The sequence below is a fragment of the Macrobrachium rosenbergii genome, chromosome 12 (genome assembly GCF_040412425.1).
Source record: "Macrobrachium rosenbergii isolate ZJJX-2024 chromosome 12, ASM4041242v1, whole genome shotgun sequence".
Taxonomy (NCBI): Eukaryota; Metazoa; Arthropoda; class Malacostraca; order Decapoda; family Palaemonidae; genus Macrobrachium; species Macrobrachium rosenbergii.
In genome coordinates, this window is record NC_089752.1 from 57,452,479 (window position 1) to 57,478,989 (window position 26,511).

The window sequence follows — 26,511 nt, forward strand, 5'->3', positions numbered from 1 at the left end:
TCATTCAGCAAGACTCAAGGAAGTACCTGAGATTCGTTTTTGGGAATCAAGTATTCCAGTTTCGAGTGTTATGTTTTGGTCCGTCAACAGCACCATTCGATCTTGCCCCATTAGCCAACTGGCTTCATCTGCTGGAAATGAATATTTCCCTATACCTGGATGATAGGTTGATTCATTTGCCCACGAAAGAGAGGTGCATGGAGGACTTTCAAAGGACTTTGTTATTGACATAGTATCTAGGTTTGCTGTTGAACCTTAAAAAATCCCAACTGACTCCTTCTCAACAGATTCTTTAATTGGGGATGAAGATCGACTCTCAGAATTTTCAGGCTTCTCCACCCCCCAAAAGAATAGAAAACTGTCTGAAGAAAGTCAACCTTTTCCTTTCCCTACAGGAGTGCTCAGCCACTCAATGGATGAGTCTCCTGAGCACTCTGTCATCGATCGAACAGTTTGAGAGGTTGGGAAGGATGCATATGAGGCCTCTGCAGTTCTTTTTAAGAGTCAGTTGGGATCGAAAGATAAATCAAGGCCTGTGCATTTTCCCAATAACGCAGGAGTTAAAGGAGGACCTGCGTTGGTGGAACTCTGCAAGCAGCCTATCGCAGGGAAAGTCTCTTTTCGTAGTGAACCCCGACCTGACTTCTTCTCCAACGCGTTGGATCTAGGTTGGGGAACTCTCCTGAAGAGAAAAGAAGTTTCGGGAGTTTGCTCCCAACAGGAGAAAATCTTCACATCATCATCAAGTAACTAAAAGCGATCCATTTGGGACTGCAACGCTTTGCAAGAGAAGTCCACAACAAAGTAGTTACAGTTCATGTAGACAACACAACAGCTTTAGCTTATATAAGACTAAGGGGATGGGTCAGGACTCACTTATTCTCCCTTGTAAGACAGCTAGGAGTCTCCTGCTTTTGGCAGATCAGAACCGGACCCAGCTGTCAGTGTGGTTCATTTAGGGGAAATTCAACATCTTGGCAGACGAATTCAGCTGTCGCAAGCAAATTCTCCTGACAGAGTGGACTGTGGACTGTCAGGCATATTCCGACCTGTGGAAGTTGTGGGGAGAACCGTTGGTGGATTTGTTTGCGACTCCCAGGAACCATTGTCTTCCCCTGTCCTGCTCACCCTTTCCAGATCCTCAAGCCTGGGCGACCAATGCGATGATGCAGAATTGGTCAGGCTGGACGTGTATGCCTTCCCACCGTTCTGGATGGTGAGGGAGGTACTGGAGAAGCTCCAGTCGCATCAGTGCACCAAGATGACATTGATAGCTCCCTTTTGGCCGAGGTAAGAATGGTTCTCAGAGCTGCTCGAGCTTCTAGTAGACTTCCCACGCCTTCTTCCAGCAATCCCAAGTTTACTCAGACAACCCCACTGCAGTAAGTTTTATCAGGACACATCCACTCTGGCCCTGACAGGGTTTCGACTGTCCACAGACTTTTGAGCGAAAGGTTTTTCAAGAGCTGCGGCAGAAGCTATTTCTAAATGTAGATGGCATTCTACTAACAAAGTCTACCAGGCAAAGTGGGCAGTGTTTAGACTTTGGTGTAAGAAGAATAAATAGGCTCTTCTTCTTGAAACCTGATAGCAGAGAGTGGCAGACTTTCTTCTCTGAATGGAGATCTACCAGGCCTTCCTTCATCTACGATAAAAGGATATGGGAGCCATGCTTAGCTCAGTCTTTGTGACACAGAGGTTTTAGACATTTCTTCCAGCCAGGACTCTCAGATCTTATTAGGTCTTCGACACGACCAAGGTTAACAAGGAGGAGGTATGCCCTTGGTCCTAGGCGTAGTCCTTAAGTGGCTGTCTGACTCATGATTCATCACTATTGAGTGAATCTTTTACTAGAAGACTATTTTTCAAAAAGTTTGCTCTAGCCCATGGTAAAGAGTGAGGAACTCCACACAATAGACAGGATAGGTTTTCTCAGGGTGACGCTGTCTGTTCCCTTACTCTTGGCTTCTTAGCTAAAAACAAGAATCTTTCACAACCATGGTCTCGTTCTTTTGTTATTACAGGTTTATTGAACATCCTGGGTCCAGAGGAAGAGGAGAGAAGTCTGTGTCCAGTAAGAGCGCTCAAATATTACACCAAGAGGACACAGAAGATTAGAGGCCCAGCAAGGAGTCTTTGGTGTTCACCTAAGAACCCTTCCTGGCCTGTGCCTAAGAACGCTCTATCTTTTTTTGTAAGAGACTTGATTCTCAAAGCGCTCACTCAAATTGGAGAGAATGATCTGCCTGTGCTAAAAGTTAGAGCGCACGATGTGAGAACAGTGGCTACATCAGTAGCTTTTAAGCATAATCTGTCTCTTGCTTCGATCTTACAGACTGGAAATATAGGTCTGTTTTTGCTATGCATTATTTGCGTGACGTGGAGACAACTTAAAAAGACTGCAGTACTCTAGGACCATTGTCCGTGGTTGGCAAAGTGTTTGGGAAGGGAACGTAGGAAGCAACACTACTGTTTTTTCTATTTGTTCATCTTGGCAAGGTGTTGAGTTCATAAGGAGCCTGGAGGGTACAAGGTACCTAGAGTGGCCACCAGTTTTTTCTGTGTAAGGTGGTGGTTTATTTATATGTTTTTTTTTGTGTGTGGTGTAGGTGACTGTTTCTCTGGTTTTGTTTTTTTATTGTACCGTGCCCTGGGCAGGGTCATATAATTGTTGGTTTTGTTAATGATTGGATCTCTCCATTGCAAAGTTTACTTCATACTTTGTTAGCGATTGGAGTACTCCTCCGCTACAAAGTCCTTCACTTCAGTAGAGGCGATCCTGGCTATACTGCCATGCCGCTACTCGATTGAGATGAGCGCCAACCAGAGGCAGTATCTACCTGCGCAGCTCTCTCACCAGGTAAGGAATAACAAGCATTGTTTCAATGCTAAGCCTATTTATTCTGTTCTCATTTCATTATCACCATTAATGTTTGGAGTATAAGATGTCCATGAATCCCCCCTCCTTCATTGTAGATTCTGCTAAGTAATTACTGGGTAAGTTACATATATAAAAATGACATTTTTATACAAAGTTTTTATATTGCAATACACTCCTGAACACCTGAATTACCCTGGTTACCTACCAGCCCGAACTATATCCCAGCTCATTACCCACTAAGTGGGTGATTAACTATCACGTTAACAACCATACAGGGAAAATCTTGTCCAAATGAGTTACCTAGCGTACCGTTGGCAACGCTGCTGCAAGTCCCGGCTGTGTATAGCCGAGATCAATTGTTTTGTTGGCCCTGCTGCCAGGACTTGTCCTACATCAGGCTAATTTTTGGTTCTAAGCCCGACCCCATATTTTTGTTTCTTGGATTGATAACGACTTGGACTGGTTTTGATCAGCCTTCTCTCCTGGATTATTCTTTTCTCTGGATTTTTGGACCTTCTCTCCTGTTTTGACTTGGCCTGGCTTTGGATTTTGAAATGGATAAAATGGATAAGACACCACCCTTGGACAACACCTCGGCTTCCACATCTGCTTCTGCCGTGACGACGGAGATCGCTACCGCTGGAGAAACTGCAGCCCATCGTTCGTGCACCGCCTGCAAGAAAAGGATGAGTACCCTTAAAAACGACAGACATTCGTTGTGCATAAATTGCAGGAAGGTACAATGTAACGTCACATTGCGATGTGACGAATGTAGGTCATGGTCGATAGCACAGATGGAAGATTATCTCAAGTATAGGAAATCATTAGCTTCTAAGAGTAAACGTAAGGATTCAGCGGTAGAGACTCAGGGTTTTGACAAGGAGGCTTTAGAGTCAGAATTATTTAGGAAATTGGAAGAGAAATTGTCAGCCAGCATGTCTAGTTTGTTTTCAAGTTCCATGTCAAAACTAATAAAAATCAAAGATCAGGAAAAAGGTAATAGGGACACAGAACCTAATCGCTCTTTTTCAACTCCCTGCCTGTTCCAGAACCAGCCCTAACGGGTGCCGGTTCTTTTTAAGATAAGGCTCTCTGGCAAAGGTTTGCAGAATCGGTAGAGATGACTCAATTTTGGTTCCCTAGCTCTTCTAGTTTGGATAGGTTGGAAAGTATCCCTTTCTCTTCTTGACGTTTCTGTTTCCTGGGACAAAACCTTCGTCCCTTTCAGAGTCTAATTAAGGGATCAATTGCTGAACATTGTAGAGTATAATGCTGATCTGTTGGGACTCTCCTAAAGGCTACAGATCTTTGGTTAGAAAATTGTTTTATATTGGTTTTCAACATTTTGAGCATGTTTGAAAATCTCCTGAATTACAAAATGATGCTTTACAAGATTATCAGGGGAAACAGAATCGGTCTATTTTCTTTCTAAAATCATGGCCTTCTGTATGTACAGACATCTCTTCCCTATGGTTTCAAAAATCTTCTATGGCTTTTCTCAACCTTCTGTTTCGGTCACTTGGAGACAGGTTTTCTTCTCCCACTCATCCGAGCTCTCTACCATTAACGGACTTGCCTCTCGGGGACAATTTTCCTACAAATCTTATGACTTCATCCTCGGAGGTGTTGTTATGGCATCTGGCAGTGTGACTGCTCCCATGTTCAATGTTTCGGCTCTGTAGTCTGTGTCACTCCGGTAGCTAGGTTTGCAACCTATCATCCACAATTGCTGGGTTGGTACCCGTACAGTTTCCCATGCGAAACTCCTGTGAGCTCCGGCCTGTCTGATAAGTTCTCCACCTGTGGCGACGTCATCGGCAGGGACTCCATGCTAATTTACCCAGTGTAGCTTCTTCTCTCTTCCCTCCTCTGTACCTTCCTTCTCTACCTTTCCAACAGGTTTCTCTGTTCCTCGGTTAGAGGCGGTTTTTGTAGGTTCGAGGTTCAGTTGCTTGGTCAGCAGATATTTCCCCCTGTTCTTCTTCCGCAAATAGCGGAGGTCTGCTGCTGCGGTTCCTCATCCGCATGCTACTGTTATTCCTTCTAGTTCGGGGTTGGCGAGTGTTGCAGCTTCTCCGTTTTCTGAGGTGGGCGTGGTTAGCCCAGGTGTGTCTGGCTTTAGCGTAGCTCCACCGTTGTTGGAGTGCGGGTTTTGGCGCAACCCTTCGGCTGCCACAACATGATTACGACTGATCCTTCAGGTGTTCGTCTTGGCGACTCAGGTATTTCGTGTTCGGGTTAACTGATCCAGCGTTTTCTAGGGGCCAGCCTGTCTCGTTCCTGTCCCGACTTCGTTTGGATCTTTCGATAAGGATTTTTCTTGCAAGGAAGAGGATCTGGTGCGAAGCCTGTTCTCCTTCCTTGAACAAGAACAAGTACAAGTGGATGGTGGATCATTCATGCGCTCTATCCACAGTCCAAGGCTCTCTGGAAGAACCTTTTCAACCTAATCGGCTGATGTTTGAGTCACTGTTTCGCGACAAAACCAGAGGTGGCGCATGCACCAAAAGAATCTAGTTTGGTTTGGCCGTGTCGAGCAGGCATTGAGGGAGGCGGGCGGTAAGTTGAAGCGGCGTTAAATGGTCGGTAGGCAGGATTCCATCTTGCTTCTTTCTCGTAGGGTTTTTATAAGGTTGTGGTAACCCTTTCTCGTGGGTGTTAGGTCCTCTGTAATGAATCAGTGGAAGCTCTTTGTCTAGGGTCCTTCTTCGAATCGTTTGGTTTCTGTCACGGCGAGAGAGGCGGGTATTTTGAAGACACTTTTTGTATCATGGGTCCGGAGGCACTATCCCGTTCGATGTGGATGTTATCTGGTTTAATGGGGTTCCCTAAACAGGACGGTTATTCTCCTCGGACCTAGCTTTGTTCGACAACCTTATCACTTCGGTGTCAATGGGCTTTTATCAGGCAGCCATTGGCTTTGGCCGGATGCACAACTTTTCGGTAAGAAAAGGAGGGATTTCTTTCTGAACCATCTACCTCCGTATTATCCGGACATTCACAAAGAGCTCTGTTGAGAGCACCACATTGGCGCTCAGCAACAGTCTTTTCAGGGAAGAAGATGAAGGCCGATGGTAAATTTGCTTTCCTCTTCTTCAGCTGTGGTCAGCAAGCAATGATTCGGATAGCAGCACAGACCGCCAGATCTGCGAGAGGTTCCAGGATGACATCACCAGGTGTAAGCGGGCCTGCCTTAAATCACCAACCAGGTCCCCTAAGAAAGTCCGCTTCTCCTTCAAGTCTGGGGGCTTCTGCTTCAGTTCCAAACCTTCTGTCCTTAAGAGAAGGGTTTTCTCGAAATAGAGACACTTCCCTCATCTGCACGGTAGGAGGTTGCCCAGCTCCATTCTGGGAAATCTGGAAGGAGTGTGGCGCGGAGGAGTTAGGTAGTGGAGGGGTGTTAAGGAAGGGAGTACAGAGTCTTTTTGTTCTCCTCCCTCCCTCTTATCCAGCTCACTGTTCATCTTCCAGTTATTCCCCGTCTCCATCAGGGAATTTTTAAAGCAGCAGAAGTCCGAGCCTTCTTGGAGAAGGGAGCATTAGAACCCGCTCCTTCTTCCCCAGGCTTTGGCAGTCCGGGTTTTTGTGGCTCCAAAGTCTGGAGGATCTTGGAGACCTATCATAGAGTCTCTCGAGTCAACCAGTTCATCATCTCCCGAGTTCCACATGAGCTTCAGTCAGTCGGTGCTGCGGTCGGTCCGGAGAGACGACTGGATGATTTCAGTGGACCTCAAGGGAAGCTTATCTCCAGGTTCCGGTCCATCGGAATCTCGGAAGTTCCTTTGATTCTCAGGTCCAACTGGAAATTTCAGTTCAGAGTCCTCTGCTTCGGTCTGACAACAGCACCTCAAGTCTTTACGAGGGTGATGTCTCCTCTGTCAGAGATAATGCATCGGCGGGGTTTCAGGATGAGGCGCTACCTAAACGATTGGTTAGTTCAGGGCTGGGCTAGTAGAGGAAGTTTTTGCAGGGCGAGGGACTTCTTTAAACTTGTGTCAAAAGTTGGGAATGACTATCTTCAGGGAAAGAGTTGGGAAGAGTTTAACGATTCCAGCTCAGAACAAAACGTATTTGGGAATAACTTGATTCAGACGCGTCTTTGGAGGGCTTTCTGATGGAGGAAACGAGTTTTGGCAATTCTGAGCCAACTAGAGACATTCAGATCGAACAGATCTCAGCCTGTGAGCTATGGAAGAGCTTGCTGGGCAGGTTGACTCCCCACTCCTAATTTCAGGGTCGTTTCGGATGCGTTCTCTTCAAGCATGTCTCAGGAATCGCTGGGACTTCGAAGAGAACGAGCGTTCATAGTCTGGGATGATTCTTTCCTGGAAGGATCTTCACGATTGGTGGTCAGAAGGTATCATCTGACCATCGGTAAGATGGACTCCCCATTCCAGATTTCCATCACACAGATGCCTCCGGATCAGGCCAGAGCAAGCCTGGAGGGAATGTCGGGCCAGGGGCCTTTGGACGGATCTGGATCGGAGGGAGTCCATCAACCACAGGGAACTAAGAGCAGAGAAGAGGCTCTAGGCTGCTTCGCAGATCAGATAAGCAACAGGACGGTAGGCTCTTTTGCAATAACGAATTTGCAGTGTCATACCTCAAGAAGGAGGAGGGGACAAAATCGCAAAATTTTGAGTCAAGTCGCCCAGAAATTCTCCGCTGGTGCGAAGTGCCACAGGACTACTCGTTCCTCAATTCGTGTTAAAAACTCAACGTTTTGGCAGACGCCCAAGCCGATTGCAAGAGGTTCTAGGGGGAATGGGCTAGTGCAGGAGGAAGTTCAACTTCTATTGAAGAAATGGCCAACAACCATAGACCTGTTTGCTACAAGACTAAACTTTCGCCTCCCAGCATACTTCTCCCAGTAGAAGATCCCATGTCGCTCGGACGGACGCTGTTACACCTTTTTGGGAAATACATGCAAACATATGCATTCCCTCCATTCGGGAATGATTCAACAAGTGTTGATGAAACTCAGAGCTCCAATAACACCGAAATGACGTTGACTCTGCCCTTTCTGTCCTCAAAGACCTTGTTCCTGGGACCTTCTGATTTACTGACAGATGTTCCGGGTTTTCCTTCCAGAGAAAGATTTCAGACAGCCGCACTTCCATCACTTCCACCGAAACCTCCGCCAAGCATGAAGCTAGCTGCGTGGAGACTGTCCAGCGAGCAGCACGCCATGCCGACTTTCTAAGGCATTGGCTCGCTTAACCGTCTTGCTGTCTGAGAAGATCAACTGTGAAATCTACATCAGGGCCAAGCGGGCGCCACCGCAGTTGGTGCCGAACCAAGGTCATCGATATCACTTCCAACGGAAGCAAAGTAGCGGACTTTCTACTTTTTCGTAGGGGAAAGAAAAAACTTATCGCATTTCACGATCGCCGGGTTACAGATGGTCGCTTAGTAGTACATTCCGCTTTCCATCTTCCGGAACAAGCTACCAGTAGAGTTACTTCACGCATCTCTTAAGGTCTTTTAAGATAGAACGTCCAGTTCTTCCTCTTCAAACCATCGCGATTTAGCGTGGTATTAACCCTCCGCAGGTCGTCAGAATACGAGCCATTAGAAGCACTTGTCATTAAGATAGTTAATGAAGAAGGTTTTATTTTCAGTTGCACTTGGCCACAGCTAGAAGATATAGGAGAGACTGGCTGTTTAAGAACTGCATCTTTCTCAGGGAAAGATATTTTTCTGTCATATTTGCTGGAATTGTAGCTAACCGGAATCGAATCGAATCCTTTACCCAGAGCGAGTAACATCTTTAGAAGATTTTGTAGGAGGTGATGCTTCAGAAAATGCTATTATGTCCGGTCAGGCGAAGGCTTATTTATTACGCAAGACAGAAAAGATGTTGTCCTCGCCCGAGAACGCTATCTCGCTTCTCCAGATGTCCTTCGTGACTCAACTGAAGAATGCTATTAGTTTTTCTAAGAGAGGATACAAATGTCTAATAAACCTTCCAACTCTTTCTGAACCATCGAACTCCCTCTGAGCGCCAAGAGCTTCTCAGTATTAGAGGGGGGCGACATCGCCGGCATTTCCCCTCAAGAATTTTTGGTGTCGGCAATTAGAAGCAGCAACTTGAAATCAGTATCAGCTTTCACTCTTTTCACTCAAGGACATTCAATTTTCTGTCTGAAAAGGTTACTCACTGGGACCTTTTGTATGCCACCCCAATTCTTTAGTAAAGGTAACCAGTGTAAGGTGTGAGAGTAGGGGCAAGGTTAGACAGGGTAAGATAGGTGGGAGTAGAACTGCCAGTGAATCTGGAATTCATTTACGAACACAAGATTTTTACAATTAAAATGAGGTTAGTATATCCAGGTGGTTTCAGCTCGATTTATTCACCCATTCGCACAGTATCGACGGTGACGGACGGCAATGATTTGGAAGTCTGACTGCACACTCAACTTATCCTCCATACATGAGAGGCTACAATAGCCACATGGGAGGCCTGCTGCTCTCTTCATACACGAGAGGCTACCAATAGCTACATGGGAGGTTCGCCAGGTTCGCATACGCGAGGCTTGATTAGCCACATGGGAGTTGGTCTTCTTCCTGTGAGGGGAGGTTTTCTTTGAATACCACATGGAAGTAGCTCGACCCAGACAGCACTGCGTGACTGAGACTGACATTATGGGTACCTCTCCTTTCAGGCATCCCCACTTTGCCGAGTAGACAACCAGGTGGAGGTTTGCTTTATATGCATAATAGACGATAATGAGTTACCTGCTTTACTTGTTGGTAGGTCGGTCTGACTTTAATTGAACCCTCCTCCACTAAATTTTGCTAATCGCCAATTCAGGTGTTCAGGAGTGTATTGCAATATGAAGTTTCTTACAATAAAACTAATAATAGCCATTTACCTGAACACCTGAATGATTCCCACCCTCCTCCCTACCAATCTGATTAATGAATAACGCAATTGGGATCTCGCCATACAGCCAGGACTTGCAGCAGCGCTGCTAACGGTACGCCTAGGTAACATGACGACAAGATTTACTAACGCTGATAGTTAATTTCATCGCTCTAGTGGGTAAATGAGTTGGGGATATAGTTCAGGCTGGTAGGTAACCAGGGCTACTCCAGGTGTTCAGGTAAGTATTACAATATTAGTTTTATTATGAAAACTTCATATATACTTACCCAGCAATTATGAATAGCGCTCGCCCTCCTCCCCTCGCATGGACTTTAGAGCATAAAGAAAAGTGAAGCTCTTGGCTAAGTTGTTCCTCTCTCTCACCCCGAAAGTGGGCGGGGTTAGTCACCACCTAAACAAAAGACTATCGCTACTGCGAATTTCAAAATTGAAGCTGCTGTCGAGTTAGAAACTCTTAGCTAGGTAATTACTGGCTAAGTATATATAAAACTTTATTTTATTATATAAATGTCATATTTATCTGTGGGTAATATGGCATTTGTAAAATGATAGGGTTGTATATACAGAACAAAATTTTGTTCCCATTTAAGGCCTTGTTTTTTTATTAACAGTGGCAGTAAGAGCTTACGGTTGTGTTATGTATACTATGAAATATTGAAAATACTGTTCAGTATTTGGACAGTTTTACAATAATGTTGCATTATTCTGTCTAAAAGATTTTATGAACTATGAGATATATTGAAGGTTCTTAATATCTTTTGTGTGGATGAGATATTTATTGAATTCTTAGTTGTTTTCACTACAAATGAAAAATTATCCATTTTGTTAAACAGCCCTACGGTTACTGTCTATTTTTCTAAAAAGGCCTTTTTTTTCAGATTGGTGTTGTTAATGCTGCAGAATGTCGCTAAGTGAGTAGTACAATACTGGAGTTTGAAATATGTTTTTCTTTTCATGAGAGGAAACCTTAGTTATGTATTACTTGATTAGCCTTCGTGTGGTTTAGATGGATGCTTTTTTATTTTATTGTATTTTAACTTTGCTATTTCATTGCAATAGTAACCTTTTCTATTTTATTCAAGACTTAACTTCATTGGAGAGGAAATGAAAAATGAAACTTCTTTTTGCCAGAGTATAAAACTCAAATCTTAAGGCTCTTAGGTATTTGGTGCAAAGTGTCTCATCTTCTCTGAGGAAAGTGATTAGATACAAAGTTGTTAGGGATTCATAACTAACCTGAATGGTGACAGAAACTCACTTCTCTAAGCTACTGACCTCCATGAAATCTAGAATGACCATCAGTTAGGCACTGAGAATAGTTAGGGCATGAGTACAACATGATACATTGGTGTAAGACTGAATCGCAGGAGAGTGATTAGAAGAAAACAATTGTTTTGCTACAGGATATACATGGAATCACTTCACTTTGAGAAAGACAGGAAGTCCACGGTTAGTCTAATTTGCTATACAGTACAGTATATTTATATGCTGAAGTGGATACTTGCTAACCTTTTTGAAGAGATTCTTAAAATGCAAAATTATAGATTGTAGAATAAGGGCTAAAGGTGATACTAGCTTATTCTGTAACAAGAAATTTCTTGAATAAGTAAAATTGTTATAAAAAATGGAAATAAAAATAATTGTAAGGTGCAGTGAGATGTTTGTGTTACGAACAATGGTGGGAGATTGCATGTACCCCTGTACTGTATTTTTATTGTTGTTATTGGCGTAGTTGCTGTTGGAAGTGCCTGTTCTTCCACCAAACATTGGTGTTTCTCTTCTGTCTTTTATTTATTCTTTCTTATACTTTTTATATTCTGCAGTTTTTAGCATCTCTTGTGACAGCATATGTTACATTGATACTGTGTTGGTTTCATGTATAGCTACACCTTTCCTGCAGCCTCCATATAACCACCAATGCTTCCTGTAAAGTCACCATAAACTGTTTTGTTTATACTTATTTTCAGTCCTCTCTAGGTTTGCTACCCAAAAAAAACTTTTTTTCATTAAAAGCATAAAAAAAGGCCAAATTTTTTTTTAATATTTAAAAATTTATTCACATTCTTTGGCTTCTTAAACTACGAAAAATGGTTAATTGTGCTTATATTATGCCATTTAACAATGAAAAGAAAAATCTGTTACTGTAGTGTGAAAAATAAACGAGTAAAAAATTGCACTGAAGTTTCTCAGCATTAATATGTTTTCTGGGTACAGCCACTACATCATATAATCAAGGCCACTAAAAATACATCTATCTTTTGGTGTCCCGGTATAGTACTGTATGAGCTGCGGCCCATGAAACTTTAACCAGAAGCATGATTATGGCTAAGTTTAACCTAAAATAAAATAAAAACTACTGCCACATTTGATGATTGGAGGGTGGATGATCAACATATCAATTTGCAGCCTCAGTAGTTTGTAAGATCTGAGGGCAGACAGAAAAAGTGCAGACAGAATAAAGTGAGGATGGACAGATAAAGCTGGCACAATAGTTTTCTTTTACAGAAAACTAAAACTAGGGAAAGTAAGGAAAACTAATGGTATCTCAGTCATCACCCACTTGAGATTATGAGTGTTTTGGGTACGTAACTACAATTTATATCATTAGAATTTCAATTTTTCACATTTGAACATAAGGTACTGTACTGGGGTCAGTTATTTCACTTTCAATGCATTTGTACAGGAAGAGAGGTATGAAAACTGTATGATTGGCAAGTTCCTTAAAAGTGTGTATGATACACGACGTATACATATTCAGTATCAAACAAGTTCAATTGAAACTTGTATTATACATGTATCAGATTCAGAGGTATGAAAACTTTATGATTGGCAACATTTCCTTAAAAGTATGTATGGTACAACACGTGTTCAGTATCAGACATGTTCAACTGAAACTTGTACCATACTGTATCAATAAGCTCTGTTCCAGAACCAAACTAAATGGGCATAGCATGGCATTGGGCAGTTGTTGTGATTGGAGAGTGGGTGGAAGGTCACTGTGCTCATTATAAGAGGTGGTATGGTGAAAGATATCACAATCCTAGTGATATTCTGTGTACATTGAATGAAAAAATTATAATTTTTTTATTATTAATAATGGTCATATTATTTTGAAGGAAATTTTGTTTTTGTATTGTAACTTGTAGCTACAAGATCTTTTTTAATTTTTCTTCGCTAGTACTTAATGAAAAAAAATCATATATACTTGAGTATTCTTTTTGTTGTTACCTATCCGAATATCAAAAGAAAATTGTTCTACCTCAATATATATATACAGCAATAAAAGAAGAAAAAAATCATACTAAATTAGATAGCAAAAAAAAATCTTTATTTCAATGATTCCTGTAAGTCCTCTAATTGAGAAGGAAGGTGTGAGTCTTAAATAAGGGATTTTGACAAAGGAAAAATCTATTTCTGGGTGAAGACCTGTGTCGCTTGAAAATCCTTCCTCCTTTTCCCACCCTAGACTGGCACAAAGCTTGGGTGCTATTCGGGATGAGATGGTTCTGGGGAAGTAGAAGAGCCGGAGAAGGACTGGTTGTAACGGCACCCAGGTAGAGTGCTTTGGGAGAGGAGAGATCTATTTGGTTAAGCATCCAGTGTAGTGGCTTCCACCGCTCCTAGATGACATACCGATAATCCCATAAGTGATGATCGCCCAGAGTGTAGTAACCTGGCATCCTATTAGCTGTATAGCTTTTTTTCTTGGTATATCTAGCAAAATATTTTATACCTAGAAATGTGTATATGGGACATTTCACCGCGACACAGGTCCAAAGTCTATAGCAACTATAAGGCAAGGTCTTCAAAATGGAGAAATTTGATGCAAGGAAAAAAGAGAAAAACAAAAATAACACAAAAAAGGGATTTTGACAAAGGAAAAATCTATTTCTGGGTGAAGACCTGTGTCGCCCAGTGAAATGTCCCATATAGCATACATTTCTAGGTATAAATATTTACAGATATACTAGAGAAAAAGTTTATACAGCTTAATAGGATGCCAGAGTTACTACTCTGGAGCCATCATCCTTATAGGATGTCTGCATGTCATCTAGGAGCGAGTGGAAGCCACTACCACAGATGCTTAACCCAAATAGATCTCTCCTCTCCCAAAACCTCTACCTAAGGGGGTGCCGCATAGCCGGTCCTTCCGTCGGCTACTACTACTTCTACCTAAGAAACCATCATCTCAAATAGCACCAAGCTTTGGCCAGCCTAGGGTGGGAAAAAAAGGAGCTCATTGGACACAGGTCTTCACTCCAGAAATAGATTTTTCCTTTGTCAAAATCCTTTTTGGGATCGACTGTGTCGCTGAGTGAAATAGTAGCAGAGAATTCACATAAAAGCTTGTAAACATAAAGTTAAATGTCAAAATCTAAAATTTTATCAAGGAAAATAAAATTAATTTTGAATATGCATTTTATTTATCCAAATAGAATAATAAATTATATAAATATGCACAAGTTAAGTTTTTACTTATCCTAAATAATACAAAACAATGTGAGCTAAAGATATAGCTTTAACAATCTAACTAAAAACCATCACTTAAAATAATAAAAATTGTGAAAATTTTTAACAAGGATGGTATATAATAAAGACAGGAGTGGTTTGTGAAGCAAACCCAAACCCAGTCAACAAGGTAGAAAGGACAGGAATACAAGGAGATGCAGGTAGGTGAGAGGTATACCAATTGGTGGGCAAGAAAATTACAAATTATACCATAATTATAAAAATAAAAATAACATACTAAGCTGACTCTGGGGAAACAATGTCTCTGCAAGACAGCAGAAAATTTAGAGCTTCTATGACTTAAGGTAGTGACGCTAAAACTCTAGGGGATTTGAGTCCAGATATTTAATTTCACTCAAAATTATATGTTGAAAGTAATTAACTGAGGTGGGCAGCCCGATATCATGGACCTGGGGATTGAATCTGTCATTTTGTTTAATAAAAATAAAGGATTTGTTGTTAATACCATTCAAGGAGATGGTTCCACCATTCTTCTAACAAAAGTGGACCTGAAGACCTTGAGAAGTCCTTTCAAGGTAAGCTTTAAGGTAACTACTGACATAAGGGAAGGATCCTCCGAAGAGGTATAATCTTCCAGGAGACCACCCACTTGAGGATCTTCATTTTGCCAGTAAAACATTTGGTCCGGAGAAAGTAGAACCTCCCTGATGGGTGAAACTCCACATGATTCACTCTCTAGAAAGGGCTGGAAGTTCAGAGATTCTAGCCCTGAAGCCAGGCTTAAAACCAGCGCTTTCCCAAGGAGAGTCGAATAAGAGCAAGATTCATTATTTGTGTCTGAAGCTAATCTTAGAACGTCATTTAAAACCAAGAAACCATTTTAGGACGGGTTGTTGGTCTAAGACGAGCACAAGCTTTTAGGAATAGAGGAAAAATACGAATCTGTTAAGTCAATGTTAAATCCCAACTGGAAATATCTTCTTTAAGGCGATTTAGCAGTATTGGTATTTAGCAGCCAGGCCTTATCAAAAGGGCCTTAAAAAATGAGAGATTGTGAGATTCTAGAGTCACAGTATGAACGCCTGATTTTTTCAGGAAGTTGGCAAGTTTCCTTACTGCCGAATCATACTGACGGAGAGTAGATTCTCTCTTATCTGATTCTAGAAACATTGTGTTCAAAGGATCAATATTAGCAATTTTCAAAGTGGTAAACTTCATGAAATCCATAAAGTTAGGCATTCAGCATTCCTGAGGAAGCTGACACAGTCTGAGTTTGTACTACTGGGTTAATTTTGGATGAGGAATCTGAATGGCTCTGAGTTTCAGCTCTAACAGAAGAGGAAACCAGCTGTTTTTTCGGCCAATTGGGGGCTATCAGAGCTATCCGACCTTTGAATGACCTGAGTTTGTAGAACTTTCACAGAAGATTTACTGGAGGAATAGGTAGACTTTCTCTGCCATTTGTTCCAGTCTACTGACATTGCGTCTGCGGGCGAGGCCCAAGGTCCAGGTTCGGAGCCATATAACATGGTAGCTTGTGATTCGATCCCGTGGCAAACAGGTCCGCCTGGAGTCCCGGAATCTGCTGGCAAATCCAGTTGAAGGGGAATTCTTGTCCAGAGACCATTCTGATTCCAAAGGAGCTGCTCTGACAGAGAATCTGCAATCACGTTCCTTACTCCTGACAGATGCGTGGGCGGACAAGTGCATAATGATTTTTCATTGCTAATGAAAAGATTGATTATCATTGCATGATTTATGTGACTTGATTTTGGAACCTCCCTGTTCAGACAATGAACTATCACTGCACTGTTCAGACTAATCTGATATGTATGTTCCTGGCTGGACGTGAAGCGTTTCAGAGAGCAGGAAAACAGCCATTGCCTCTAGAATATTGATATGGAAGTGACGAAAAAGATTCACCAGGTTCCTTGAACTTTCTTGTATTGTGAATAACTCCCCATCCGGGGTGAGAGATGTCCCGTGTGGATGATCAGAGCTGGTGGAGGGAATTGTAGAGGAATTGATTTGGAAAGACTTTTTTGGCTGTTGTCCAACCGAAGTCTTTTTCTTTAAGATTGGGCGCATGAGGGAGACTTTGTCCCTGAAATTGTAATTGGCCCGACCGCCACACTCGATTTATGTCCTTCAGTTTTGCTTTGAGAAGCAGGTCTGTTACTGATGCAAACTGAAGAGAACCCAAGATTCTTTCTGAGCGTGACGAGAGGCCTGCTTGCACCTGAGAAACTGTCTCGCTGCTTTGGCTATCTCTTTGCATTTTGCTGGGGAGTGAATTGAAAGTTTCAGGGTGTTTAAATCCCACTGATACCCAGCCATTGAAATCGGGATGGCCGGAATCAGACGAGATTTCTTTATATTTATGTGAAATCCCAGATACTCTAGAAACTGAATGACCTTTCTGGTCGCCCGCACTCGTGTCGTTGGGGAGCCCAGATTAGCCAATCGCCTAGATAAGCCACAGCCTGATGCCTTTGAGACCTCAGTTCCTGTACCACAGCTTCCTAATTTGGTGAAGATCCTGGGTGCTATGTTGAGCCCGGAAAGGCATTACTTTGAAGGAGTGTTTGTTTGCTTAGTCTGAACCCTAGATAGGGAGAGAAGTTTCTTGCTATCGGGACATGAAAAATAAGCATCTGTAAGTGATCTATAGAGGTGGTGGATGGCCCCATGGGGAAGTAAGGTCCTGCACCTGAGAGAGACGGTCAACATAATGGAACTTGTCGATTGAATATAAGAATTCAGAGTTATAGGTTTTAATATCACTCTTCTTTGTCTGAGTCTTTCTTTGGCACGCTGGAACAAGCTACCCATGAAATTTTAGATGCCTGACTTTCTTTATTGCTCTTTTAAAAGAAGGTCTTTGCGATTCTAACAGATCCGTGTTGGGGTCTGATAGAATCTGACTGATGGAGGAGGCCCCTTCTATCCAGCTCCACCCAGACCCTTTGAATATTACTCAGGGGCCCATGGACTGAAAGTCCAATGGTCCTGGAAGGCGTAGTTCTACCTACCTGAGGAGGCTCATTTGTTTGAGGGCTTATTGTCTCTGCCTCTTGAGCCCTCTGCCTCTAGACTGGCCTGATCCGCCCTATACCGAAAACCGCCTCGACCTCTAACGCCCTAGACTGGCGGTAGCCTTGAAATGACCCCTGAGATTCAGGCGGGGTTGAAGGCTGAGAGGTTATATAAGCTGGCTGGAACCAGCAGGGTGGAGTTGCTGGTTCAGCAAAACATACTGGGGTTGTCTTTAGAGGTGGGAAGGCTGGGCAATTTGAGAAACTGAACTGCCCGGACAACTGTCTGGGTCTGGGGTGCCTTGTATGGATGGTACCCATGTCCTCTTTCTTCCTTTTTGGCTGAGGGCCCAAAACTCAGAAGACTTCCTTAAAACGGTCCCCAACCTAATCCTAAGATTCTGATTGGCCCTGAAGCCCGCTGATGACGTGTTGGACCAATTTTCAGGAAAGAGGTTAGTACCCCAGACAGAAGATTTAATAGAGCCTGTTTGTGGCTCGATGGGTAGCATCAGCCAGCACATGTTTCTGGCAGTTCCAGTCTTGCCACCACAAAATCGAGTAAACTCACTCCTGGAACGGCTGCTGAAGTGACGGTGAGTAGATCCTGAAAAGAGGTTCGCCCTCTACATAGAAGATGTCAACCCGCCCGAGGTGACGAGTTGATGGACCCGCTGAGACGGTACCTGGCATCATATATTCTGCTTTAATCAGAGACCCGGAATCCTGGGCAACTGCTCGCTGAAAAGATCCAAAAGCGCACCCGTTCCAGCCTACCTACTGTAAATGTTTCCAGGAGCCCTAAATCCCAGCAAGCCAGGTCTCCTGAAAGAGAAGATGGAGGTCCGCCCCACTTTAAGCTGTGCATCGGCTTCTCTCAACTCCGCCTGCAGAGTCAGTTTGCTATTCAGATGTGGCAAGGGGGTGGGAATGTCCCGGACCACTTAACATCGTGCACGCTCTTGTGGGGAGTTAGCGCTTAGTATTAGCGGTACTCCCAGTTAGAGAGTATTCTGACCTGCGCCGACTGCGCTTTGATCCTGGGGAAGATCACTGTTTCCTTTGGGGACCTTGTTCCTCACCAGGGCCTCTCCCATAATCGGGCGATCCTGGGAAAAGGAAAACAAGATCCGCCCGGGGAAGAACTCGTAGTCTTCCACAGGACGTGGTGCAGCAACCTCATGGTTAATTTACCATTTGTAAAGGGGGCATTAAGAAGCAGACGCTTAAGGGGTTACAGTCCCATAAGCAGGTAGCTTTGAGGTGTCCGGATGGAGTAACCTGCTGCTGTACCAGACCAGAATTAACTAGTCCGGCAAGCTTAATCCTCCCTGGGTTTTCAGCCTCTCAGCCAAAGACTGAACATACTTGCCCAATGTCTCAAGACTCGAGGCGAGATCCCGAGACATCGTCTCAAATTGGGAGTTAACCTGTTCGGACAATATTTTCATTAGCGCTTCCGCGAAGGCCTCGGGGTCAAATTCAGGTTTTTTAGACCTGCTCGCCTTAGGTCTCGGCCCCTTAGAAGGGGGAGTAGCCTTCTGGGAGGAAGTCGAAGGTTTGGGGGCCAACGACGACCTGGCGGAACTCGGCATGGCCGGGATCTTCGGGGGTTTTGACACTTTGGGTAATGTCTTCATCTTCATTAAGGACTTCACCTTGGGGATCACCGACCCCGAACGGGCCCCAAGGGTGGAGACCTTAGAGAAACCTTGGAAGGATGAAGATGAAGACGCAGGAGAACTAAAAGACATTGAATTTTTAAATCTACCTGCCTCACTTACATCCCTACCTTCCTCCTCCGGATCGATGGCCATTGGTTCGACATTGATATTGATGTTGGCCACTTCCTCGGCCACTTCCCCGCACAGTTCTTGCTGTTCCTCCAGCGGGACCTGGGTCTCGAACCTAATCCTGTTAATCAGGGGCTCCGCCACTTCGGGGGCTACTGCTGCAGAGGACCTGGCCATAGGGTACAGGACGTTACAAATGTCCTCTGCCAGCACATAGGGGCGTCCCTGACCAACGTTGCGACCGAAGCCGCCGACCCAGATCTTCAAAGTAGCAAGAGATGAGGCTTGGCGGGACCGAGGGACCTGAAACCGGATATAATGTCAATATAAGGAATTGACGATAAATTTTCGTTATAGAAGATGTACTTCAAAGTTGTTTGAAAGATTCATGCGCCAGATGTCAAAAAGGTTAACGCATCAAGCATCAATCACGCCCTGATAAAGGGAGCAGCATACATCGTGAGCCATCTGGATGCCAGACGAGATGATCATCCACCTCGATCATGAGCTGGCATGCGACTGCATGCTAATGTGCGGCTTACAGGTTGCCGGGTAGATAGGCGTTACAGCCCGCCTGACAGTGAACCACCTGTAAGAGGAATTGATACATGAGTATCAAAGAAATAATGCCGGAACAGCTTCACGGGTTGTGGTAAAGACTAAACTAATAAAACTTAAGTGACAATATTCCCCACGCTGGAGTTGAGATTGGGAGTAAACAAAAAGGTTACGGTGGAACGTTCCAGTACAATCTGAACAGGGAGGCCAAGCCTGAAATGCGATCACACGGAAAGCAATTCCGATGGCGCCAGAAAAGTCTCATAAATTAACCACACAGAGAGTAACAACGGGAGGGCTAGTTGCGGGCGAAAGGTTCGGACTGATTTCCGGAACGCAGTTCACGGAAACTACATAATAAATAACATTGAAATTAGCATTCAGCCCGGCATCTCCATAATTCCGCCAGTAAAAAGAAGGTAACGGCAGCTCAAGCTATTGTTCCTACCAAACTAAACAGCGCTAACGATAACCACGAACGGGTCCGGATGGTGGAATGGAGAAGCAAGGGCAGAGAAACATGGCGACTTAACAGGCTTCAGGTGCCTAAACACTTTCCACGAAGCGTCATCTCTCAACTGAAGGGCAAATGAGCATTGCTCTAAAATGCCCACAAAGGGAGAAAGCCATGTAGACCACGATCTGATAAAAAGGAGTGAGATAAACATTTAGAAGGCGAAATAGATAATATCTATAGCCCCCAGCCTAACCTTCCGGTTAACCCACAGCCAGGAAGGCTTAGGACCGCCAGAGAGACGAATGAAAGGGCACTAGCACTAAACCACCTTCCAAGATTTGATGAATCAAACTGGTCAGGGAGGACAGGCAGGCATCAAGAAGCAGGCACGAAGACACCCAAGAAAACCTACCTTACCTAGGCCTAGAAGCCAGGGTAGGAAGGAGAAAACTGGGGCCAACAGCTACCTTCGAGATTAGGCAAGTCGAACTGGTCAAGTGAAGCTAACTTGGATGCCTACTAAATATCAGACAGAAAAGGAATGAAAGGGATACATAATAAAAATTGAAATGTTATAATAACAAAATATTTTTAAAAATGCACCTACTTAAAGAACAGAAAAGGATGACTGAGCCTCACTTTCCACTATTCTAAAATGTAATAATAGTCGAGCGTGTCAGGGTGGCGAAAATTGAAACTATCATATATAAAGGAGCATATATAAATAATCTTCAATCTTCCAAGACATCAGAAGATATGAGAGCATATGAGGCTGGGGACTGCAGCCGCGAGCAAGACACGAAATCATTTCCGAGCGACAAAGGCGTGAAAGTAATTAAATGGGACAAAATTAGTCCAGCGAGTTTAAACCAACAATATTGAATACTCAACTTAGATGAAGATGCGTCTTGATCAATGAAGCCATGATAATAAATCCAAAGCCAGAATAAGGCAAAAAGAAGCAAAAAATAACACTAACTAAAACGTGTGTTAACGAAAGCGTGCTATGAGGATGTAGGTTCCTGGGTAGAGTAGTAGTAGAGCGGAGAAGGACCGCTCATAACAGCACCCATAGGTAGAAGGGGGTTTTGGAGAGGAGAGATCTGTTGGGTTAAGCATCTGTGTAGTGGCTTCCACTCGCTCTAGATGACATACCGACATCCTATGAGATGATCGCTCAGAGGTAGTAACTCTGGCATCCTATTAGCTGTATATTTTTTTTCTGTTATATCATGCAAATATTTATACTAGAAATGTGTGCTATATGGGACATTTCACTTTCTGGCTGATTTATAGTTTATCCCCAGAAAACATTTTTTTCCTGGAAAAACACGAAATGAAAAAAAAACTTTTTTCACAACCCTAGTCCTATCCTTCATGAGTTTTTAAGTTATTGTAGTACTGTATTATAAAGGTTATGTTTATATCAGATTGATTTCAGTGTTTATAGACAATTTATTACTGATGCAGAATATTATGTAGCCATGAGGATGCAATTTTAACTAATTCTTAATCGTGTTTGCACTTGAGGAAGATGGACAGGACAGTACTGAAAATATACTTTTTTTTGTCTTATATTGCAGAATTAACTCATGAATTAGTTGCACAGTACCAGGAGCAGGTGGAGATTGATCCAAACTCATGTTTGGCAATGAATGCGTGCTGGAAGGTTGATCCGCTTGAAATGTGCATTAGAAGAAGTAAGGTCATTGAAACAAATCACATTTTCACTCATAAGGTGAGGGAATTTTTGAAAGTATTGTTGTAAGTTTGTACAATATTTAGAATAATAATAATGAATAATGTTGGTATTTATACTATGTTATACAATACAGGCCATTGAAACAAATCACATTTTCACTCATAAGGTGAGGGAAGTTTTGAAAGTTTTGTTGTAAGTTTGTACAATATTTAGAATAATTTTGAATAATGTTGATATTTATACTGCATTACAATACAAATGCACTGATAAATATTCATCCTTTTGAGATTTCAGGGGTCCCAAAATTTGTGTGACCAGTTATGTTTTCATTTTGAAGTTGGTGCCTATGTTTTGTTGTAATAAAAGTGGAAGACAGCCAAAAGAAAGTCACAATACCACTACATGGTTAGCTGAAAATTTTCTATGGATGACATCTTTGACATTCTCTGAAATCTCAACCACTGGGAAGAGGGTGATGTCTTTTGATATTATCAGAACCAAAGAGTTTATACTCTGGTCTTAGTGCCGTTGTGTTAGTTATGGTGTTTTTAACCCTTAAATGACAGGAATCCTCATATGAGGAATCCTCATATGGGTGATGGACGGGAATCCTCATATGAGTAATCATGTTTTGCGCCATACTGTTTGAATGAATTTAGTGGGAAAGATGTTCATACCACTTCAGTGGTCCGTAAATGGCTTATGGAAACTATTAGCTTGGTACGGGAGAGACATCGATCAGTATGCCTTGAGATTTCAGAGGGGAATGTACTGTGTCTCTGCAGCTCCAGGACGTCTTTTTATTTATTTGCTCTTAAATATACCTAGGGATTGCTGTTGGTTTTAGTTCTTATCTTTTATGATAGTATGTCAGCTATAATCATAATTTATTCATGCAGTACAGTACGTGGAACAAACCTTCGGTCTTAACATTAGGATAAATCTTCTGGCACGAGCTGGAAACTGGTTTAAAAGCAATAAAAAATCGTGTAGGCAAGGAATCTGTGGCATCTGGCATCTGATGAGGAAGGGCAGAGACCCAGCGGAAACCTCGTGACGATCTTGCCCAGTTTTCTTCTTCAACTGCCTGAGAGTGGACGTCATTGATTCTTACCCCAACCGGTTTTTATCCTAGCCTGTGATACCTTCCTACTGGTTGTGTTGTGTTTTTGTGTGTGTGTGTGTGTGTTTTGTGGTGTTATCATGCTTTCCACTAGTCAACCTAAGAAGCCCCGGGAGCGCCAAAGCATGTGTCCCGGTGTTTGAGGGTTTCCATGTTCCTGCTTCCTGGCTTCTTCAGAGATAGACCCCATTCTTTTGGGTAGAAGGTCTAATTTTTTGTAACATCACCAATCTGTGCTCGGAATGTTCTTCCTGGCCTGTTGTGCAGTGGAAGAAGTTCTACAAGGAGAGGGAACACAAAAGGAATTCAGAGTTTCCATCTTGGGAGGGATTTCCCTCCTCAAGTGACACTCTGCTCTCTCCTCTTCCAGACTGTTCCCATCCGCTTGCCATCCACTGATGCCTTTTCCTCCTTTTTTCTTCCATTGATTTGTCTTGGAAGCATTGGGAGTTAGCTCAAGGTGATTGTTCTAATGAGCAACAAAATTAGCTGGTCCTTACATTAGGGAATTACTTCAGAAGCTAGAAACGGCTGTTGAGCTTTGGGAACAAGGTAATAGGCAGTTAACTACCAAGTCCGGTAGGTTGAGCCCTGCCTGCCTGGCAAACATTCCAATTTGCTTTCGCCGTTTTGGTACAGGTGTGTTTCCACCATCTACCCTGGACTCTGTTGAGCTGTTTTCCCAGTGGATCTTTTTCTTTTTCTTGTTTGTTCTGTGTTTTCCTTTCATAATCAAGTGAAAGTTTTGAAGGAAATAAATTTGTAGTTCAGCTCTCCCAGGGTAAACCCTGAGGTTGCCGGGAAGAAATGTACTAATTTTAGATTGAGAGTTGATGTGGACCGGCATGCCCTTTTCTCTTCTAGCAGGAGGCATGTGTGTTCAAGGGAATCTTTTTGTACTGAGTGCTGCTCCTAGTTGGCTGAGCAGTGGGCGAGGTTTGAAGGGAGGAAGCAGTACTGAGGGTTCTTCCAAGGTATCATCTGAGGGTTACACACCCCAGTGACTCCTGGTGGCTAACTCCTTCGATCGCTTTCCTCCCAGCAAGCTTCCTTTGAAATGCCTTTCTGAGATTACCTCTTTGTCTTGTGACCGGGACGATCTCTTCTTGGGGGCCTCTCAGCTGCCTGGGGTTGGGGGGGGATTTTTCCCCCTGGAGTGAGTGGAGTCTCCCTCCTCTAACCCGACTTTGTTTTCAGGTATGGTGGTAGAGGCTTCTCGTAGGGGACAAGCTTCAGATCTTGACTCAGTCTGGCTCCACCTGGGACTTCGTGGTGTACCATCACTGGAGGGTCTCCTGGCTCATCTGTCTGGTGCCCCAGTAGGTACCCACGCCACGGCAACTGCTACAATCAGCACCGTAACAATGATTGCTTTTGCTAAGATGTTGGTGACTGTCTCTTCTCACCTGGGTACCCAGGTGACTGCCTCACTGGCATCCCAGCACACAGTGCCACTCCCGCCTGCCATCCTGGCTCTGCTGTCCCAGCCAGGACCCTCCATGGTGGTGACTTCAACCTTGCCCCATATTATGGTCTATGCTCCTGGTGTTGCTGGCTCCTGGGCTTTCCTGGCTACTCCATCTGTCCCGGCTATCCCGGTCGCCCCAGTCCTGGCTCCTGGCTTACCTGGCTCTGGGCCTGTCCTGGCTTCTCCACCTGCCCAGGTTGTTCCAGTCGCCCCAGTCGCTGCTCCTGGCTTCCCTGGCTCCCGGGCTGTACTGGCTGCTCCGGTTGCCCTGGTCTCCTCTGTTGACGTTTTTGCTGCCCAGTTCGCTCCCACTACCCTGGCCACCCCGGCTGCTCCTGTGACTTCTGCTGCTCCCTCCTGGATGGGGGACTTGACTGCCATCCTGGAGAAGATGACGACAAAGAAGTTGAAGAAGAGGTCTCAGAAGATGTCGCCTTTCTGCTTCTCATTGTCTGCTACAACTCCTTCCTTCTTCTTCCAAGGCCGGGCTATTCAAAGAAGAAGAAGGCTGACTTCTCCTCCAACCCAAGAAAACTTATCTGGGACTTCTGGCGATTGCCTCCACAGTGGGATCTCTCTTTGGCTGGCTCTTCCCCTGGCCCCTGGTCAGAACCAAATCGCTGACCCTGGTCTAGCACTTCGGGCCGCGGCATGCTAACCTCGGTCTGCACACTCGTTGCTGCGCCTAAGAAGTCCGCTCTGAAAGCTGGCACTGTGTCGGATGCTTGTTCGCGAGCCGCTGGAAGTACCCAGGTCTCTAAGGAGACTCTGGTATCCCGAACCGGTACTGGAGAGTCCGCTCACCATACTGGTTTGGGCACAGGATGGGAGAAAGAGCCAAGACATGCAGGTGTCTTGGCTCTGCCTGCTAGCACTTCCTCTAGTGCCAAGCAAGGTTCCCAGGTAGGTGCTTCGGCCTCTTGAGACTGAGCATCTGGTGAGACAGAGAGGAGGTCCCCTGTACAGTCTTCTTGAGAGGCTCCGGCCATGAAGAAGACTGGGATCTGTCAAGAGGACAGCACAAGTTGTTGCCAGCCAGCTGCGTGTTCGACTCCACCCAGTCCCCCGTCACGTTTGCGTGATTGGCCCAGCTTGGTCGAGTCAAGCACTCAAACTGCTACTCTCTCCTCGGGACAGCACTTTGCCGAGGCAAAAGCATTCTCCTGAACCCGGGTTGCCATCATCACTGCTGGTTGATGACTGCTCTCGCCCCACTCCTCCTGCTGGTTCCGCCAGCAGGACTGGCAGGGGTTCCCGATCCCCCTCGCCTGTCCCCTCAACCTCCTGGGGTTTCCCTGGGAGGTGTGAGTCGGATAGGAGAAACTGTGGAGAATCGTCTCCCCAGAGTTCAACTACAAAGGCATACGTTCCTTGCTTGGTCCTTGAATCGACTAGGTCGTATGCCCATGTAGTGCAGGAAGGATCCAAGGGGTCTGTTCAATCCCCCTTCTGCCGGAGAGAGATCGGGAGGACTGCAGACCCTGGAGACCTCCAGGGGTCCTCTTACCCAGGATGGGGACACCCCTGAAATAGAGGATTTTTGCAGAGGTCATTGTGCTGATACATCAGCACAATGACCTTGGGGAAGGGACCACGGCTTCATCTGTGGATTGTCCTTCATGCCTTGAATCCTTCTAGGGTACGGAAAAGTAACCCAAGGTTTCAGTGGGGCTGCCGTGGTCCACACTTGCCGAGGGGGTTCTCGATCAAGTGAATAATCTTGTTTCTGGGCAAGATAATTAATTTCATTCAAACCGCTTGGACAAGCTGCTTCCTCCTCCTCCTCTGCCTCGACAGAAGCTCCTTTATACGCCCATGGAGAGGGTACTTTGACTAAGAGGTTGACCCGACCCAGTGTGTCCAGCCAGGGTCTCCTCACTGCACCAGCTTCGCAAAGGGGAATCTCCCTTTCACAGCAAGCAGTGACTCTGGAAGCCACAGCTATGGCGGCTCTCTAGGCAGTCTTCTGGCTGGATCTGTGGTCTCTCACAGTATCCAAAGTGGCTGCCTCCTCGGGCGCTCTCTTGCCTGGGGAGGACTCCGCTTTTGGGAGGCTGTGCCTGTCTGGAGGTAGGGCTATCTCCTACCTTGCCCACCAGACAACAAACCTGTGGGCGAACCGGGTGCTTAAGAGA

At 44.4% G+C, this 26,511-nt stretch overlaps 1 protein-coding gene across 1 annotated transcript in view; it reads left to right on the forward strand.

The window, feature by feature from the left end:
* Nucleotides 1–26,511, forward strand: part of LOC136843678 (bleomycin hydrolase) — a 162,040-nt gene that overhangs the window by 40,140 nt on the left and 95,389 nt on the right. Inside the window, exons 2-3 of the mRNA XM_067112240.1 lie at nucleotides 10,649–10,681; nucleotides 21,667–21,821. Of these exons, the coding sequence (XP_066968341.1) occupies nucleotides 10,672–10,681; nucleotides 21,667–21,821 (165 nt within the window). The 5' untranslated portion in view covers nucleotides 10,649–10,671. The remainder of the gene's footprint in view (nucleotides 1–10,648; nucleotides 10,682–21,666; nucleotides 21,822–26,511) is intronic.